Raw genomic sequence first — 20,701 nt, 5'->3', positions numbered from 1 at the left:
GGCATAAAAGTATCATCGTGCTAGCCTCATGATATACGAATGCAAAAATGGTAACATGGCTTAGAAACCTTGCAGTTAATAACTGTGGAAGTGCTTAATGAACACTAAGCTGCGAAGCGGCTCTGACCCAGTGTGGGGATGTAATGCCAATAAGAAGAAGAAGAAGAAGAAGATCCGTTTGAATACCAACTTCGGTATTAGGGGTGATTCAAGTATGACGTCCACTACTTTTTGGGATTTCTAGACCCCTCCCCCCCTCTGTCACGCTTTTTTGTATACCTAGTACATGTACTGTCACAAAATCATAGACCCCCTCCCCCCCTAAAACCTGTGACATCATTTTTGAACGACCCCTTATTCGTATTATAGCATAAAATTTATTAATTATTTATTTATATTAATGGTATAAAATGTTTCCTCTTATTCTTGTAATACTCAACGAATTCCCGGGTCGCACAGTCAAGTGCTTCGTTCCTTGGACAAAAGTGACAAAATCACATATTTTACTGCACCAAATGTAGAAGGCCAATTCAAATATGTTCGAAATGAAAGAAACATCGTGCACTCGCCTAGGGTATCTGTTCCTATATCAATAACAATAAGGCAATGCGCATATGAAATGCATTGATTTCTCACCCAATAATCAAGAAACATGAGAATAATTATGCTCGGCTTACGTAATTTTTAATTGAAAACAATTTGGTAACTTCAAAAATGAAATTATAATCACATTATAGAAGTATTTAGCTCAAAAACATCATCACCGCCAGTACCTATTTCAATAACATTCAAAAACAGTTAATCCTATGCTTGTACCTATTAGAGTGGGGCGTCATGGTCATTTTTTCAAATCAATGGTTTTTCGAAGCCATTCTGGGTCCTGAACAACTGGGCAGAATTTGGGCCTGATTGGTTACTTCCTCGCTTTTCGCATCGCGTTTGAAGTTTGTATGGAAATTAGTATGGGGGAACGTATATTTTTGCATTTTAACTTGTAGAGGTTTCATTTCATCGTAAAACAAGTGGCACATTGCGTTAAAGTATAACCTTAAGGATGCCGAGAAACTTTGCTGAAGAAGGTACATTGCTGGAACGTCCACAAAAAAGTTATAACGATTAGAAGATTGAGTGTTCAAACCATATGCTAAAAATCGTTTATTCTGCCAGCACTGCCGAACTACGTAGACCACTAATTTAACTGAGTGTTCTTTCAAAATAATTGATCTTATAGGGCTTTAGAGCTAATGGGAGCTATCCGGAATCATTTCACAAAGAAAAAAATCGACAAAAGGAAGATGAATTTTGACCTTCGATATCCATAGGTCGTCCGGTAGTGCTGGCAGAAACATTGATTTCTTGCATATGGTTTGAACAGTCAATTTTGGAAACGTAATAACATTTTTTGTAGATCTTCCAGCTACGTACCTTCTTCGGCAAAGTTCTTCGGCATCTTCCAGACTATATGCTAACGTATTGAGTCACGTGATTGATGATAAATTGAAGCCGCTAATTGCAAAAATGTAAAAAAGTACGTTTTCCCATATTAATCTCCATGTAAATTTAAAATGCGATGCGGCATGCGAGGTCGCAACCAATCGAGCCCATATTTTGCACAGTTGATTGGGGTCCCAAAACGATTCAGAAAAACCTTGATCTCACTTGATCGGACGAAGTTTGCGTTTTTCCATACAACTGCGCCCCACTCTAGTACCTATATCAATAATACTGTTTCCAACATAAAATACGCACACTATTACTTGTGTGTATACGTAACGATATGATTGCAGTAATGCCGAATTCTTCAATGTTTTGTATTTGCGTTGAAATAAAATTACAAAATTGCAGTTTTTGTTGTAGTTTTTCAACTTATCAGTTTAATTTTGTGTTTTTCACAGATCAGATCTTTTCAATATACCTTATTTTACAAACATAGGAGTTGAATTTCACAGTGATAGTTCATTCAAGCATTTTTTAAATAAAAATCTAGGTCGGCAACCCTTGAGAATACTGCAAGCAATGTAAACAGTTTGGAATACGGACAAGGATAATTTAGACGTTGTTCGAAATAAACCTATATCAAATTATAGGAAATAGCGTTGGTTTTTCAAATATAATTATATTTATAGTAAAATGTGATGTGTTTTATGTGTTGTGAAGTGAATTTTGAAAAGATGCATTTGTGTTAGCTTGAAATTGAGTGGAAAACAACGGCGTGAAAACAGATGAATCTGCTAGTAGCAATAGAGCAGTGCATCAAACCATCAGTTCAGAGGTAGAAAAACGAAAATAAAAGTGCTTTATAATTTTATCTTTTAATATTTTGATTCTTGTGTATTTAAACATTACTTAAACAAAATCTTGAATAATATTCCAAACATTCAAGAATGTGTTCCATCCATTATTGTGTACCAACGATGTGAATTTTTTTTTTTATGAAGGTTTACTGGCGGGACTCTGAATAGAGTAGATACCTCTGCACCAGGCCTTTGATGATACCGTAGCATAATTCCATTCGAAGCAGTTTGCCAGTCGTACACGGAACATGTCGTCCAAGAAGACGCTGTTGCAACTGAATCGGAGGGATTTACGTTCAAAAATAGTCAGAGAGGTCTCATGCTAACTAACATCGCAATAGTTTAAAGTCATTTTTGTCATTTTCTTGTCAGAGTCAAATTATTTAGCCAGTTTTTATGCTATTTATACTTCTATTGTCATTGTACGCGCTCAAAATCGACCGAAGCAGTTTATCTGACTCGCATAGAACATGTTGCCCAATGCTTCATCGTAGAAACTGAGCCGGAAGTTTTTTTTTATCAAGTATAAGAAAGTGTTCAATCCCCGATTTATAAAAAAATGACAAGTTAATAACTTTTGAAGCCGTTTTCCAGCCGTACAAGGATCATGTCGTCCATTAAGACACTGTTGAACTGGCTCAAAAGACATTACATTTACAACTCATTAGATACTCTCTCCCATTATCTCATTCCTAATCATATAGATTATTTTTTTATCTTTCGTTTATTTTGGAGGCGTTCCTTTTATTACTTTGTTTGCCTAAGTTATTGTTTCATCCTGTGTCTATAATATCAAACACAATGTAAATTATGTCTTGTAAAAAGTGGAAACTGTTCGTGCATTTAGTCTATTTTATTGTTATTCCTTTGCCAAGGTATTACTCTTATTATGTTCTAACAAGTAGCTTGATCGTTTCCAAACTAACTGTAATTATCTATCATGTACTAATGATCAGTTATGAGTCAGCTATAGGATTCACTTTTCGGTGGCAAAGTAAAGCTTCTTCACGCCTATTCCCTACTATAAGTAAAAATTACCGTGAATGAAGCCGTCATAAGATTGTTCATATACCATCATTATAATGTGTGGTATTTTTTATTATTGCTCTTCGAAATGAGTCATAACAAAATAAAACTGGTACCACGTTCCTAGTTTTGAAAAAAATTCTACTCAGTGAATCCAGTAGTCGATTCCCTACAAATGTCTTGAATACTTTGTTTTTCAAAAAATGCCTAGCTAGCTAAATGTAAGCGTGGCTACGACTCATCGTCACAGGGAACGCATCAGAAAAGTATTGCCGAAAAGAAAAGAACTCACATCATTATCACTGATGAAAAAGGCCTCCGCCTGACTGCACTACCATTCATGGCTCCAAGACACGATGTCTGTTGGATCACATGCAAATGCCGTAAATTAGTGCGTCAATGCCAGATATGTAACGCGGCACCAAACAAAAATAGTCAACATGTGATACCACCACGACAGGATATGTCTTTGGTTGCCATATCAGTGCTAATGGCGTAAGCCGACCCACCGCGGCAAAGTAACATATCCGAGGTGAAGGGTGTACCTAAGATGTGAGAAATTGTGATTAAATTGATTTTTCATTTGGTTTTATCGACGGTTGGGATTAATATACGGGCTGTCCAATATGGGAACAGATACCCTGTACGCCAAAACCAGCCATAGTAGTCTAACAGTTTGGTTGCTGTGCGTTAAAAATTGAATTTCCGGTAAATCGAAAACATCTTGAACAGCGTTTTATTGTCATGGACACGAAATGGCCGAATCACGAATGAATTACATAAGGCCGAATGCACATAAGGCCGAATCACAAAATCACTGTGTTGGTCTGCCGATTTAATTCAATTTTTTTTATTCAAATACTTAATATAATTTAGAATATTCGGATTATTTTGTGATTTCTCAGTGAAGTCTTGTGAAGTCAGTTTCTCTTAAATTGGGAGAAAATGAAATACATTTAAGAACACCGCGTTACCGTAAGTTATACAAAAGCTGTATAAAAGCATAATAATTTGAAATCTCGATTTTGTTTAACTTCTGATGTCGCAATTAGATCATGAGTAGCGCGCCTCATTAGCACAACCATGTGTCATGAAGCGCACAACTCCTACATTGATGCAAATCGGCAATTCGATTCTGTGAGCCATGACTTCGGTGGAATTTAACTTGGGCTCTTGCATTAGATTTAGGAATTTAACTTTTCCCAATACTAATGATAATGATAGCTACATCTCCAAAGGAAGAATGGATTACTTTGTTACTTTAAAGTGCTAATATTTATAAGTATACAGTGTTCAGTTATGTTCATCCATTCATTACTGCAATGAAGATTGATCTATTATGAAATATAATAAGGATTCAAATTGACTCTGTAAACACCGTCATACAACTTCTTTCAATTGAAAGATTGAGCTTCAACGTTGAACTGACGTTAAATACCTCAACTGAATAAGATTAATTAGATCGCTGCTAGTAGTTGCAAAACACGTGGACAAGTTTTTTTTTAATGGGCACCATAATAAAAGTAAATGTAAATTTGTGAGTACACTGGATTCTGTTTTTACACGATTTACAATTTCTTAATTTTCCACTCATCCTAAATGTTTAACATATATTAATAATCATGTAATTTTTCTTTGATTTATTCTGGATTTTTTGAAATATGTTGCGAAGAGTTTGGTGGAAAACTGAAGTCACACGATCAAAAATACGAGCGAAAAAAAATCGTGTAAAAACAAAATCCTGTGTATTCTAAGTTCTCTTGGTTGAAAGATTGAAACTCTTGTAATGATTCGGCCTTTTGAGATTCGGCCTTTTGTACTGATCCCAATGAAATGGACACCGTCAAACCAAGTAAGTCAATTTCATTACACTGATAACCGAGATAAAATATTGTGATATTTGTGAAAACTTAAACTCCACGTCATGCCCATTGGTAAATGGAATAAAATATATAATAACTTCAAGCAGCTGAAACGAAATATCACCGCACGCATATCACCGATTTTTGCACCAGGTCTCATTCATAGTGTCGTTTAAATATTGGAAGTGATTCCAGCTATTCAAGTACGCTCTTTCAAATGCAATTTATGATTTTTCAGATGGTGGTCTACCGATAATAAACAAGAACTTTTTTGAGCAATGATTTTCCGTTGATCCATCCAAACGAAACGAACTTATCTGTACAGTCTGAACGATGCTATTGATTTCGCTGAAGAATTTAAGGCCAAACTGAGGACATTTTGCAAAGTTTACTGGTTAAAAATGGATCAAAAATGGTCTAAATTGTACAGGTCGTAGCTGACTGATAAGCCAAGCCAGTACAGCTTCCATCTTTTCCGGAGCGGAATAGTAAAAATGTTTAAGGTTCTGTCATGGGGAGACCGCCGAAGCCGTTCCATAAAGTGCAAATAAGACTAAGAAACGCCATGTTACTGATTTGGTTAACAGCAATGAACCCGAGAAGTTGATCTTTGCTGCTAACGTATCGAACTGTTCAACGGTAAACCTGCAAAGGACCATGCGGAAGCACTTGCTTTGTACATTGATTAGGGTTTATTTTTTTTTTTTTTTTTTTTTTTTTTTTCGAGAGTTGACCAGTTGTAGTCTTAATAGACTGGTATCTCGACTGGGCTCTCCATTTGATACACAATACTAGCAGACGACTCAAGCTATGTTGCTCACTAGGTCACTGCGGTCTGGGTTCGTATTGTGATCATACCGATACATTTCCCTTCCCGCAGTCTGTCAGTTTAAAAACAAATAACAATAATAATGAAAGCTCATCACGCGCATGAATGTTTTCCGAATAATTAACATGTTTTCTTGGAGCCGACATTCAATACCGAATAGTAGTCTATGTTGACAACGGGTGGTACTCATGCCATCTCCAAGTAAAGGCCGTTCTACAGCGATTAACGCAACGGCGCATCTTGACAGTAATTCTGTATTCTCTGTCAAAACGCGTCACCGCGCCCACCACTGCAGCCGAGCCATAACACTTTGATGTAATGTGATGGGATCATACTAGTGGACTTTGTTTCAACATGGAATAATTTAAATGGTATCGTAAATATACAATAAATTAATTTAAGTACTATTGCAATAAATCGACATATTAATCTGAGAGCTTCCATTATTTTGGCGGTTGATCAAGATTATGGCGTCATATCCTTTACAGTACTGTCTGATATCATAAATTTCAGTAGTCAAATGGTCATGTTCAATTCCGCTCTTCAAAATTCAAGTCTTTAAAGTCTGGTCCAAGATTCAGTTATCAATGGTATGGTAATGCTTCATTGCGTCTATTTCCTTGCTAAATGAATGAATTTTACGATTATGAAGCATTGATTTATATGAATAACATCATTAAAAATATGTACTCGTTGGATAGTCATTTCTATTATTGTGAGTTGTATAATTAATGTAAAACACTTCTTGTCTTTAGATCTGTTATTGTCATTGTGTTGTTGTCGGTTGTCTGTCTGTTATGTTTCAACATAAAGGTCTTTTATAACTTTGTCTTATTAGTGTTTTAGTCATTGTTATATACAGTATGTATAAAACTACAAAAGAATTTTTGAGTATTGCCTTACAAATCCTATGTCCTTCTTCTATCTATCAATATCTGATTTCTCATTTTATCAATCTCTTTTTCTCTTTTATAATCTCAACCTGACCTCCAACCTCACCTTCTTCTGTCTCTCTTCTATCTCAGATTTTCAACCTCAACCAACCTCAACCTTCTTCTGTCTCTCTTCTATCTCAGATTTTCAATTTAATATTTTTCTATCCAATAGTACAGTAAACTTCTACCTTGGCTGCTCTAAACCATTTCTGAAACAAAAATTAAAAAATAAAATTCTGTTTAATTACTGAATCTAAAATGTTCAATATTATTATTTCATTTTGTGATCAATCTATTTTTTTAATCCTACGTTTTTCTTGGCTGATTTCTGGTTTGCTATGACATTACTATTTTGAATTTTTCAACCTGATGTAAATCCTGATAAGTCTAAATAGTTCTCCACTCCCAATTGAAAATATTCTGAAAATTGAATGTCTCTAAAATACAAAGTAGACTTCTCAATTTCAATCTATATTACAACCTATCCTATCCTACCTATGGCCACGCGTTGGCTTCGCTACTTCCAGTTGACGAGAAATTGATTAATTTTCCGACCCCTTGAGCCCTTGAGCTAATGAGCCCTAGCGGATCCTCCATGTAAAGAGCTATACCTGATAAGTATGCCGGGACATACGATCAGGGGCTCAGTCTGCAAAGCAGCCGATCCACTGTGAATCGTTAGAGGCGCACTGAAGTGCTCCAAATGTGATATGATGCACAGATGAATATTATCTTCAGTACCGTCAACCCCCGTGACCTTGGCTAGGGTTGTACATTGATTAGGGTTTATCTGACAGAAAATATAATCTGCTTCGGTGTACGTTTAAATGAGTTTCATCCAAATTTGCTTTCAAGTCTCTAAGGCCTGTTCAGTTTATTGAGAGGACACTTTTACATGACGATATTAAACAGACAGTTTGATCAATTTGGATGGAGTTTGCTTTATCGTATATTATAATATACTGTCAATCAACTGTTATTTTTGAAAAGAGATCAAACAGTTCAAAGCCAACAAAATGGCGCTTATTGTTGAAGCTTCTCAAATTTCGAGTAAACAGAAGTTTCCCAATAGAATTTTTTATAAGCAAAATTGACAGTTTGTAGAATACATGTAAATCGGCATGTTAACAAAATCATCAAGAAGATCAGAAAGAGAAGCACTGTGAATGATTTGTCGATAACCAGAAACAGTAGAGCCTGTGGCAGCCCGAAAACGGAAAATAAACGTTTGGAGCTGTTGAAATCCAATAAATTGAGATTTTTATGAATATCGCAAATTTCTGAGAAGGAATTATTCCGTTGATAATTGGATTTCATTTCTAGAATCTTGTAATCTTGTAATATCAACGCACCCTCTGACCATAGCCTATCTGCGTTGTATTTAAATACCGCTGAGCGATACGTCTACTGGGCAACACGTCCGGTGTGCACTGCACTAAGATCTCCTTAGATGCAACCGGACCGAGATCTTACTTAAGGCTCCCAAGGGTCCGTTTCGCTGTGATATGTTGCCATAAAATAGAAATATATGCACTTGCTTTTCTAATCTACGGGAATATTTAAATTTACTAATGATATTGATTAGTGACAAGTTAATTCATTCATCGATCAGATTAGAACGAGCTCAGTGCAATTAAAATATAAACGCAATACTTATCTGCAATTCACAGAAGATGTTGGGATTGTCCTTGAAGTAATCACGTTGTGAACACAGACTTCCTGTATTGACGGTGGTTGTTATGAATATGAATACCACTGATGATACCGGAACAATAAGATTTTCTTCATCACTGGTCGTCTGGAAAGAGGTAGATAAAAGAATTGGGCCGCTTTCACTCGCCGGCCCGCAAAACATTAGTAAGTAATTAATTATACTACAAAGACAAAAATACAGTTCTAATAATTCTGTCTTATTAATGCCCATCTGATACTCAACTTAACCAAAAACATATCCTCAATACTTAATAAATTGATAATTGATAACTGTATATAGTTTCTATTATTGTCCATATATACCTACTATTCAATCTAGGATTCCAAATCGGATAAATTAATTCAGTTGCTAACTAAAAGCTTATCCTCAACGCTTTGGCTGTCAATAGTCTCCACAATATGAACCTTAAAGGTTATAACTTTGTTCAATCCTACATCTGTTTATATTAAAACTCAATCCTAACTGCCCCGAAACCGCTTTCAACACATAACTGCCCCGAGCACAGCCACTACATGCGACCCACAGGACCCCAATCGAGGACGACCTACACTATACCGTTGTGAGCTTACACCTCTCCTAGGCTGTGCGACGCTGAAAACATGCTCCTAACGTTTGATGCCTAAAATAAAAAATAATGAAACTAATTACACTAAATCTTACACTTTTGATCGAACCCGGCTGACATTCGCGTTAAACGATGTGTTCCATGAGTGCTGATCACTCATGATAACGCCCTGAATTGGCGAATAAAATTCAGTTTAACGCAGAGTTTAACCCTCTCTTGCGCTAAGTAATGCTGAAAACCTAACTTCTAGGAATTTGATTCGTAGAAACAAATTATACTGAAATTGGTGCGTGGCAAAATAAGTTATACTATTAGCTAATTTAGTTAAACCCTGACTACCCCACATTATACTGGCCCGTTTGGAGTCATCCAGTGGCACTTGGTCTTAGCATTCGTTTTCTTTTTAAATTCTATAACAATTCACCACGCTTACCCCCATATTAGTAATATGTAGAACGAATGCTTGACTATTACTATACTAAGTATAGTAAAAGACCGGAAGTAATAATTGGGCCAGCCACCACCATAATTGGATTTCATTTCTAGAAGGACAGATAATATATTCAACGAAAAAAAAACAGATTTCTAAAAATATTGATGCTTTAAAAAACATCGACAATACAAAGTGTCCTCTTTATAAACTGAACAGTCCTTATGCATTGAGAAAGCAGAAAAAGGAATTAGTATCGGAGAAAGTAAATGCGTCTGAAACGTGAGCTGAAGTTGATTTACAAAACTAATGAATTATACCGCGGCAAGCATTATAAAAAAATTGAGTTGGTTAAAGCACCAGTCTAACGTACTGAGGGTCGTGGGTTCGCATTCCATCGAAGGGAAAGTGGTTACCTCCAATACACCTTTTAAATCAAAAATCTTTCACATAATGTACTGTACAGGGGTTAGACAAAAAGGTTGAGATAGGCAAAATTTTGTCGAAGTTCAAATCAGGACAGGGAGAAACTTCGAGCTACTTCAAGCTCTCATTGGGCAGTACTAATGTTCTTCTTCTTCCGTTGCGCGTGCTTTCGCGCCCTTTCTAAATTTTCTCTTTTGTCCTTCTCGCTTCCTGGTGAATCACATACACACATTGCGTTCGCGTACACGGTTAAGTAATTTCGTACGGAACAGTTTCAATGAAATTAGCAAAATGGTGGAGAGTTTCTAAGTCGATTGATACATAAATTTCCAAAAGTCCATTGTAAGATACAGCCGCTATTAAAGTTCAGAATCCTACATGATTTTGTGACGGTATCCAATTTAAGATTCTGATTGTCAAACGTAAAAATGCATTTTTTAAATAGGGGCAGTAGAGGCAATATGAACATATGGGGCAATATGAGCCACTCTCTTTTTGAGCTTATTGACAAATTTTATCATGCAAAAGTTGTATGATCTTTAGGAGAATGCTCCACATATGCCTCAACGTTAAAATCGCATCAAAATGCAATTCGAACATGAAAATACACTTGAAAATGTAAATGTAAATGTGCAAAGATTTAAAAAACACTTTAATAAAGATTAAAAAAAAGCAGCGTGTGCAAAATTATTATAAGATTTGAAGCTTATAAATAAAGATTTGACACAAAACTGTTTAAAATACAGGCCAAAAATACATCACAATCAAAAGATCTATTATAATTGAATATTGTGCACACATGTTTGTACTGATACAAATCTGAACTTACCAAAAAAAAAATTCCAAAACCACTGTCTACTGGGCAATATGGGCATACCTGCACAGAGCAAGATATCAGGTCTGAATATGCGAACAAATTCAGTTGCCAAATACAAGAATATTATCATCTATGTAAGATTCATTACGGAAAAGTTACAACACCGGATTAATGCGATCGAAACAGAAATGACTATTGATCAATTGAAATAGGGCTATTCAAACGGTGAAGAGTGGCAAATCAATTCGGTCCGCTGCTAATTTATTTACTTATTTATTTAAGGCCTACATCAACAGACTACTTATGTCCTAATGATGGTAATAAAAAAAATATAAGTACCTATACATATCGTCAAAAACTTTAAAAAAAATGGACACAAACACTAAAACAACTATCTATTGCGATGTGAAAAATTCTTTGAATCTTCGACGCACCGTCTGACGAGGCAGGTTGAAGTCGAATATTGTAGAAACCCTGTTGAATATACGCTGTAATCCTTCAATACTACCGTTCATACTGTAGTTAGTCCGACGAAATGGCATTCTTAACATAGCGTTATTGCCAAGTGTTCTCGGCTGTATATTAATATTAATCTGTTCCAAAATGTTACTACAATCTATTCGGCCTTGCAAAACGTCTGCAACAAGTACAGCTCGAGCGGTGTTACGGCCTTCTCTTAGCGGCTCCAGATCGATAAGCCGACAGCGGCTTTCATAACTTGGCAGGCGTAATGGATCTCTCAACGGTAGTCTCGCAGAGCAAATCGTAGGAAGCGTCGTTGCACGGACTCAATTCGTTCGGCACCGTTTTTACGCCCAAGTCTTTGACATGACTCAGACGTTCTATGCTGGTATTCAAAAGCGTGTAGTCGAATCTAACGGGATGTTTAATCCGAGAAAAAGTGATCATCGAGCATTTTGCCGGATTGGCTATCATACGGTTGACGTTGAAGCAATTGGCAAAGGATTCTAACTAACGTTGAAGGAAATAGCAATCGTCGATGGATTGGATTTGCAAGAACATTTTCAGGTCATCAGCATACGATAGGCGGGGAACTTCTAGTTCAAAATTCACGTCATTGAAATATAGTAGGAAGACAACTAATGACTTCCTTGGGGTATTCCCGATGTAGCCACGAAGGAATCAGATCTGCATTCGCCGATAGCAACCGTTAGTTTGCGGCCGGATAGATATGATCGGAACCATTCCAATAGAGTGCCATTTACTCCTAACTTGTCTAATTTGGCGATAGTGATGCAGTGGTTTAACTTATCAAAAGCAGCTGACAGATCTGTGTAGATGACATCTGTTTGAGCTCTTTTCGTCATGCTGTTCGCGATGAAAGATGTAAGGCACAATAAATTAGTACTAGTGGAGCGACCGGCTATGAATCCATGCTGAGTTTCAAACAGATACTGCTTGCTGTGGTTCGAGTTCGAACAGTTTTGATATTGCACTCAGCGAAGTTATTCCTCGATAATTGTCCACGTCACGTTTGTTCCCTTTCTTGTGCACAGGAGACATTTGTGCAATCTTCCAACATGAAGGAAAGATGCCACTGGATAAGGAAAGCCGAAACAGGAGCAACGGATACTGCAAACTGGAAATGTGTCTTTTCGGAAATTGGACGGAATACCATCAGGACCAGGTTTGATCGATGACTTTTTGATGCAGCAGAGGAGATCTCAATCTCTTCGCTGATGTCGATAACATCTAGTACATGGCCATTTAGGGGAACATTGTCTGCTGCGTTATGTACTTCGTTGTCGGTAAGCTGTTCATCGGTAAAAACGTCAGCAAACTTTAGCGAAAACAGTCTGCAGATCTCCTGCATTGATGATACAGTTTCGCCCTGAAATGTCATAGAGGAAAGTAGGCCAGATTCCCCGCGTTGCTTGTTGACATGATTCCAAAACAGTTCAGGAAGCGTTTTGAGATTGGTTTGGATCTTACTTTGATATCGGGAATAGCATATACGACTGACCCGTTTATATGCGTTGTTGAGTCTGACGTAGTGATCCTTTAAGGAAAACGTCCGGTATTTAGTGTATTTCCTTAAGGCGGCTCTCTTGGCAGTTTTATGTTCTGCTGTGCGGTTTATTAATTTTATTTGGTATGGAATACTCTAAACTGTCATATTCTTCCATAGTACCACACTTTTCTCTCCCAAAAAACGTTTTTAATGGGTGGCCCATACTTCCCCAAATGGTGGCTCATATTGCCCCGTATAGTCCGGAACACACATTGAAATCAATACATTTTCAAAAGTGCATTCCAACAATTTCCAAACACATTTTCACCATTCATCGACGTAATATGAAAGGTAACACTCCCTAGTATAAGTCAACTACATTTGAATAATGATTTTTTGAGATTTTCAGCGCTTTTCGGAACGATTTCCTTAGGTGGCCCATATTGCCCCGATCACCTTAACCCCCGAGGAACCAGAAACATACCAGGTGCCCGTAAACCGATATGATGTTTAGGATGAGGACAAAATACTAAGAAAGTTTCTGCGTATAATACTGCCGTGTATCGCAGGTCAGTCCCATCTGTATATGGACGCCATATACTGGGACTGCGATTCACGGCAGAATAATTCCGTTCGGTTTTATCAAATTCCGATTATTTCAAACAAAGTTATGCTGATTTGAATTTTGACAACATTTTGCATATTTCAACATTTTTGTATAACCCCTTTTAATATGAATTATTATATAAGATTATTTTTTAAAGATTTAACCTTCTTTGAAAGAGGCCACAAGCGTGTCTGGAAAGGGCCATGACACAAAATGATGCTACTTTCTTACGTATTGGATTTTTAAATAGAAAAATAAATTCATAGCTGATTCATAAACAACCTACATTACGTCTGAAAAAACCTAGTTTATGCTAAAAACCAGGTTAAGGCAGTCATCGAAGAAAAACGTACCGAATAAATACGAAATATTATATTTTTATGTCATCAAGTAAAGTATATCACTTTAAAAAATTCAATTAGGTCGTATTTTTACAATACATAGTACTCGAATATAATAAACGTAAATCCTCGATAGTGTTGTGAGCAGTCGTATAGAAAGTGGCTGTTACACTTACCTCTTTCTAACGCCATTCGAGCCCACCTAGTGGTTCAGTATTCCGCATTTCCGCCGTGGGTTTCTTCGAGGTTTAACGGAATGAGCAATGTCTAGTCCAGTTTTGCTTTCTTCGCTATCGGCTTATCTTCATCATCTTGCTGTGTAACGACATTTTTTGGAGATCCATTATCTGTCCTAGTTTCAGGTTCTTCTAAAACAGGTGTTTCAATAGTCTTGTCCACTTGTGTTACGGAAACAGATGATGGTTCATCCGATTTTTTCGAATGTTCTTCCTCCAACGTACGCTGATGGATAGCTGACGTGTCGGCTTTGAGGATCTCGCGTAGAGCCATCGTAGCATACGTTGAACTGGGCAACTGGAAATCGAGGATCAATGCTCTGTTGCTGGCATCTACAGATATTAAAAACAGGTTTCATAATGTACTGAATTCAGTATCGAATAAACTAACACTCACCTTTAATTGCATCCGGTTCATTCTTTCCTTTTAACTTTTCCAAGTCGGAAAAAATGAGCGTCTCTTTTGCATCATTATATGTGGTGAACTTCCATTGAAGGTTTCCCGGCTTAATCATCATTTTCCGATAGGCACCGCCTAGAGATTCCTTTTTAGTTTGTCCTTTTAGTTTTTCCGAAGAAAGATCGTCTTCAGCTAGAATTTCTTCGTACCACTGACCGCATTCGTTGGCAGGATAAGTAATATCGTGTCCAGGAAGAGGCAAAACGACGTCGAAAATAGTGTACTGTCCCGATGCAATGTCGGCCTCGGTAAGAGGCTTGACAAGCGTTTTGAAGTAAGATGTGTCTGTGGACTTCTCCGGGGTGTCGTCGATAACGTTGTCTTGTTGTTCCACTAGACCATCTTCAATCGCCATTTCAGCTTCAACTGTTTTGTCGACATAGACGAGATCGCCTGGAATCAGTCGATGTCCTAATTCCTTCAATCGCCGACTTGCTACTCTGTTCCAAATAAGGCTCTGATACGAATGGCAATACAACAGCCTAACATTCCTGGGTATTTGCTCTAGAGCGCATTTGTAATCATTTTTATGCGACACAAGCCAAGTCAATAACTGCTTCTCGATGCTCCTGTTGTGTAAGCTTAGTTTGTCAAGAGCTCTTTCGGGGTCACGCGACTTCTCGTACTCCTCCCGGCAAGCCTTCATATACCAATGATCGTTTTCACGTGGTTTCAATATCAAGTAGAATGCCTCTTTCCAGCAGCCTTTCAGAATTTCGATGCCGACTTTGTACGTTGGCACCGTGGCACTATTGCCAAATCGTTGTAAACCGAAATAGTTGATGAATCCTTTCTCTTGGAAACTTTCCATCGTCTCTCGAATGGCCGACTCCTCGGCGGAAACCTGACGCAATGCTATCCGGAATCGGTTTCCACGTAACTGACCCAGTTTCAGCGTTTCAGGTTTGAAGCAAAAGTTGCCAACAGTGAGCTGCTTTATTTTAGCAGCGGCCGCCGCAATTCTTCGTGGATCAAACTGTTTTATACTGACCCACTGGGTCGTTATTGCACGTCGATCCTTTGTTCCGGCATAAGCGAATGCCGAAGGAGAACATTTCAACAATTCTGCCAGCTGCGAAGTCGCCTGGATCGTGTCCTCATTCTCCTTGTGCAGAAGAAAATGAACAAAACGGTGTGGCCATAGCCACTTTTCTCTTCGATCCACTTTCTGGAACTTATTGAACGCAGCAAAGGTGATGTACTTTTTATCGTTTTTCGTTACGGTCGATCCAACGATGGCCTTTCCAAACAAGCCCTTGGAACTACTGTGGATCCTACCGCGGTCCTCCTTCGTCATTTCTGTTACGTCCACTTCAACGATATCGTTAGCTTTCCCCTTGATCTCAGTAAGTTTTTGGATCTTTTCGACGGCTTCCTGTGAGATGAGTCGCGACAATTCCTGTTCTGCTTCTTCGGTTGACATTTTATCCCCACTCACTGGTGGGGTTGGTAATTCAAGATCCGTCAGAATAGCTTCCTTTCCGTCGCAGTCAATTTCGTTTACTTGAAAATCTGAAAATCTGAAATTAAAAATGACTTGTTATAAATGTGTTATACATAAATAGGTGCTACCTAAATGGCATAATGCCATTTGGCATAAAAACCATTTGGAATAATGCATAACAAAGAAAAATAGTGATAATGATTTTAGGGCCATTTGGTATAACGATTTGCCATAAAAATAGAAGAAATTTAAAACCTCTAGGCAGATGCGTGCTTTATAAAAGTCGTCTGTCTTATTGCCTTATTCTGGGAATATGCGTGTTCTGAGGAGTAATTTACTTTTTCGCCTAATTCCGGATAATTCATTATTTAAATGAAAAAATAATGTACTAATTTCCTCATTCTTAAAAAATGTGATTTTTCAAATAAGCAGTAATTTACTCTTGTCATTTTACGGGCATATGCGTGCTTCGAACGGAAAAATGATCTGCTCATTAGAACCAAGATGAATACACTAGTAGGTGTCCCAATCTGCCAAGTTTGTGGAAGAGAAGAAGGCGGGGGTGAAAAATTCATGTTCAGTGCAAAACATACACACCCGTTTCAAATCACTCAGAGACTGAGTGAAATTGTATTGCCGCCTCTTTTTTCCCACGGAAAAGACTCAATTTTCGTAAAAAGTGGAACTACTCAAAATTTGAGTAGTTCCACTTTTTACGAAAATTGAGTGAGATTTCCGTGAGAAAAAAAGAGACGGCAATACAATTTCACTCAGTCTCTGAGTGATTTGGAACGGGCGTGTAAACAAACCAACTGGCTCTCCCGTACAAAAATCAAAGATGGCTGAATCATGAATTTGGCAGATTGGAACACCTAGTGGTGTATTCATCTTGATTAGAACTCTACCAAGCAAATTCTGATCGTGATGATGATGATGATGATGATGATACTACCATCTATTGTAGCAAGGCACCTGCCGATAGCACTGGCCATATCTGGAAAACGATTTGATCATGATTATACTTCTTCTTATACACGGAAATTTTTTTTTGTTTACTATATGTGAAAATTGTGAAATGTTTGAAATGTCATAACTTTTTTGTTCATTAGTTTACCATCACCAAATTTTTATGGTAGATAGCTAATATAATGGACCGTTTTCCCTAAAAAAATTACGTTCGAAAAAAGATAGGGTTTTGAGATATTTGAGTTTTTGTGACAAAAATGATATTTTTAAAGGCAAAAATTTTTTTTACTGTACACATTTTCTTAAGAATCACCATTTAGTTGTCTAACTTTGCTGAAAAAATCATAACAATCGAACATTCCGTTTTTGCTGTGCAGCTTTTTAAATATTTTTGAACCATTTTCACATACACCCTTTTGAAAAGTTAGTCGTGACTCAATATGAAGATTTGATATCGAAAAATGACGATTTAGATGAAATTGAAAAACTGTGCAAAGTTTCAACTCAATAGAAAATCATGAATTAAAAATTTTCTTAAATTTTGATGCTGTTGCTTGGAATCGCTCCATACGCTTCGACTTTTTCCGGGCAAATGCGTTTTTTTAAGAATGCGTTCTTTTGAAGAATGAGTTATCTAGTCTTCTGCCTTCCGGCAAAATGCGTACTTTAAAAGAAAGGCTTATCCAAGATGAATACAGTACTAGGTGCTACAATCTGCCAAGTTTGTGGAAGAGAAGAAAGCGGGGGTGAAAAATTCATTTTCAGTGCAAAACGAAAACAAACCGGCTGGCTCTCCCATACTAAAATCCAGGATGGCTGAATCGTGAATTTGGCAGATTGGAACACCTAGTGGTATATTCATCTTGGGCTTATCTATTCTTTTGTTTATACCGGGCAAATGCGTGCTAAAGTGGAAATCATATATTTATACGATTAACTTTTTTTGTAGTGGGCATTGTGCCAAATGGTCGTTATACCAACCGATTTACTGTATTGGATACATCTCTTCAACGATTATGCCAAATGGCCTCGAGATACCCAACACATTATGATAAATGGTCATTATGCCAAATTGCCTTCAGACATTCAAGTCGTAATGCCAAATAATTCCAAACGGCATTATGCCATATGGACTCCCCCGTTTTTCTAAAATTAGTGGTCATCTACCCTACTTCTAAGATACATAATGAGTGAGGTACACCCGATTCTTTTTTTACACGTTGGGTTTTATTCGAATATGACCTTTAACGTCAATGAAACTATGAGTTCGCCCCACGAAAAAAATCAAAGAAAATTTAAGTGATATTTCAAAAGTTGGAAACGTTTAGGTTGACCAAGAAATTAATAAATACCAACAGTGTAAAAAATATACTGGGTGTACCTAAAATTTAAACTTTTCTTAATGTCGAATTCGTTTTTAAACCTGGGTCAGTGCCAACCCGAACCCTGAATAAAAAAACATTTTCAGTTCCATCTGTCATTGGATATGTTGGTGTGCGTAGCATCGTGTTTGTTTTGATTCGAAACATATGATCCAGGACATCCAGTGCACTGGCAGTGCGTTGGCCTTGACTAATCAGATCATGATAAATAAATATGTTTAAGTGCGTGTACTGATTTTTGCGGATAGTGAAATTTACTTTTGGGTGGATATAAATAGGGAAACTGCTCCTGTAATTCATCTCATAGCTCGGATATTCATCCCATCGAAAACAAAGCAATGGAAAGGAATTTGGATTGTTTATTATTTTTGTGATTTTTCTCAGCAGTGAGCACGCATGTTGACAAAAAGAGGCGACGAAATTGGTGCTGCATTTCTTTGTTTCCCGATGCGATGAATATATGTTCAGTGAGATGGAGATCGGAACAGTTCCCCTATTTAATTACATTCAATAAACCCGTGCTCATTTTTATACCAAGAATTCCGTATAGAATTCATTTAAAAGAGATTTTCAATTTTACAAAAATTCATCTATTTCTGCAAAAGTGTTTTTTTCGGAGAACACTCAGAAGCATGTAATAAAAATTCTCCAGGATTCGCTATTTTTTTTTCCTCGCTACCTCTCCTGATAAAGGTAGCCTCACACCTCGGGAAAATTTTCCGCCGGATTTTGGGCCCCGTGCATTTTCAATTTTCAAGAATCTCCCGGAGGAATTGCTCAAGGTACTTCCGGGGAAATTTATGTACGAAACTTGCGGAGCAATTCCTGAAGGAAACTTCGAGTAAGTTCCTGTATTCCAGAAGGATTTCCTGAAGGAATTATATTGTAGGAATTTCCAAATTAATTCCTGGAGCACATTCATCTCGAAAGGATCCCTTGGAAAAAAATGGAGGAATGCCAGAAAGATATCGCCAAAAATTCAAGAAAGAATTACTGAACGAATTACTGAAAGAATTTCTGAAGTAATTTCTGGCAGAATTCTCGAAGAAAATTCTGAAACCCACGAAAAAGTTTTTGGAAGAATTTCAAAAGAAATTCTGCATAAGAAATAATTCTATTCGGTATTCCTCAAATATATTTTTCTGATAATTCTTAGCGGATTTTGTGAACGGATTTCAAGGGGAATTCCCAAACTACATAATTCTATTCACCGACCTAATTTAGGACACCATCTGTCAGGAAAACCTGAATGAACTTATGAATACATAACTTCCGTAACAATTATTTTTAAAATTGAATCTAGACAACAGTACCGGATTAATTTCATTTAAAACTACAATAAATATCACAAAACTCCCGGAAAAAAAGATTTTCAGCGCGCATTTTATTTTAATAAACAGACACTTTCGTTTCTCCCTTCTGCTTGTTTATTCCGCCCAGTCCCACCCACCCACGTGGATTTGACAGTTCAAGTACAGATGTATTGGTGAACCCGGTGCGAAACCGTGAAACAACACAGTGCGAACCCACCAGCTTTGGGGTTGGAACTAGTGCGAACCTAGTTCCAACCTGAGCGAATAAAAAAACACTTTGACAGCACTTAGGTTGGAACTGGTTCCAACCTAGGTTGGAACTTTTTAAAAACGAATTCGACATAAATATTTCGACGGCCATTTTTTTTTTCTTAAAGCCAATTACAAAATTTAACATACCTGGACTTCAGAATACCTCGGAAACCTTTTCCGGCCGTCACATATTCCGTGATAAACACCTGGTCTTCCTTAACATTCGACACAGCAACCGGACCGCTACCTTTGGGAGGTCGGCTGTTTGCAAACGATCCGGGCCTTCCCCTCCCAGACTGCTGACCACGGCTCTTGAACGGCTGGCCGCGGTATCCCCCTCGACGTCGGTGATCTGGCTTCCCAGAGAACTTATTCTGATGATGGAACTGGTCACGGCCCATTTTTCAGGTATTTAACTAAAAGTTTTACTTTTTCAATTACAACAACCGGAATACACGTGCAAGCCGGTAGAGAAAATGCAAACGATATGAAGTGGGGAGAAAACAAAAATAAAGACAAAGATGCGTCAAACATTAATCCAGAGTTGCCATTTTCTTGGAAAGCTTGCAAAACCTAAAAAAGGCCTATTAAAAAGTGACACGGCCCGGCATTTACACGGTAACCGGAATAGGCCTTTTCATGTGGCCTGCCGTAATAAAAATCATGCACCTTGCGATGTCAAAAAGATGGGTGATTTGAATTTGATGCAAAATGTATCAAATGCTCCCACTTTAAAATAGATCAGAGTAGAAATAAAATGTGGGTTTTTGCACTCCTTTGAGGATGAAAACAAGGGGGACGACGGGGATGACGCAAGACAATAATTGGTC

At 37.5% G+C, this 20,701-nt stretch overlaps 1 protein-coding gene across 1 annotated transcript; it reads right to left on the bottom strand.

The window, feature by feature from the left end:
- Window positions 1-13,847: 13,847 nt before the first annotated feature.
- Window positions 13,848-20,378, bottom strand: LOC134211583 (pseudouridylate synthase 7 homolog). Its single transcript, XM_062688591.1, has 3 exons — window positions 20,019-20,378; window positions 14,452-16,034; window positions 13,848-14,387 (listed from the first exon to the last, which is right to left on the bottom strand). The coding sequence occupies exons 1-3, from the start codon at window positions 20,270-20,272 to the stop codon at window positions 14,086-14,088; spliced, it is 2,139 nt and encodes a 712-aa protein (XP_062544575.1). The 5' UTR covers window positions 20,273-20,378; the 3' UTR covers window positions 13,848-14,085.
- Window positions 20,379-20,701: the final 323 nt, after the last annotated feature.

Source organism: Armigeres subalbatus, chromosome 2, assembly GCF_024139115.2.
Source record: "Armigeres subalbatus isolate Guangzhou_Male chromosome 2, GZ_Asu_2, whole genome shotgun sequence".
NCBI classification, from domain to species: domain Eukaryota; kingdom Metazoa; phylum Arthropoda; class Insecta; order Diptera; family Culicidae; genus Armigeres; species Armigeres subalbatus.
Note: the sequence above shows the minus strand (reverse complement) of the source record. Positions and strands in the feature narration are given on the sequence as shown.

What these genes read in the sequence shown, in the direction of transcription:
- LOC134211583 (XM_062688591.1), bottom strand. Translation starts at nt 20,272, where the DNA reads ATGGGCCGTGACCAGTTCCATCATCAGAATAAGTTCTCTGGGAAGCCA. An exon ending in CGAGGTATTCTGAAGTCCAG is followed by an intron (nt 16,035 to 20,018) that starts GTATGTTAAATT and finishes TTTTAATTTCAG; the next exon opens with ATTTTCAGATTTTCAAGTAA. An exon ending in TGAACCGGATGCAATTAAAG is followed by an intron (nt 14,388 to 14,451) that starts GTGAGTGTTAGT and finishes TAATATCTGTAG; the next exon opens with ATGCCAGCAACAGAGCATTG.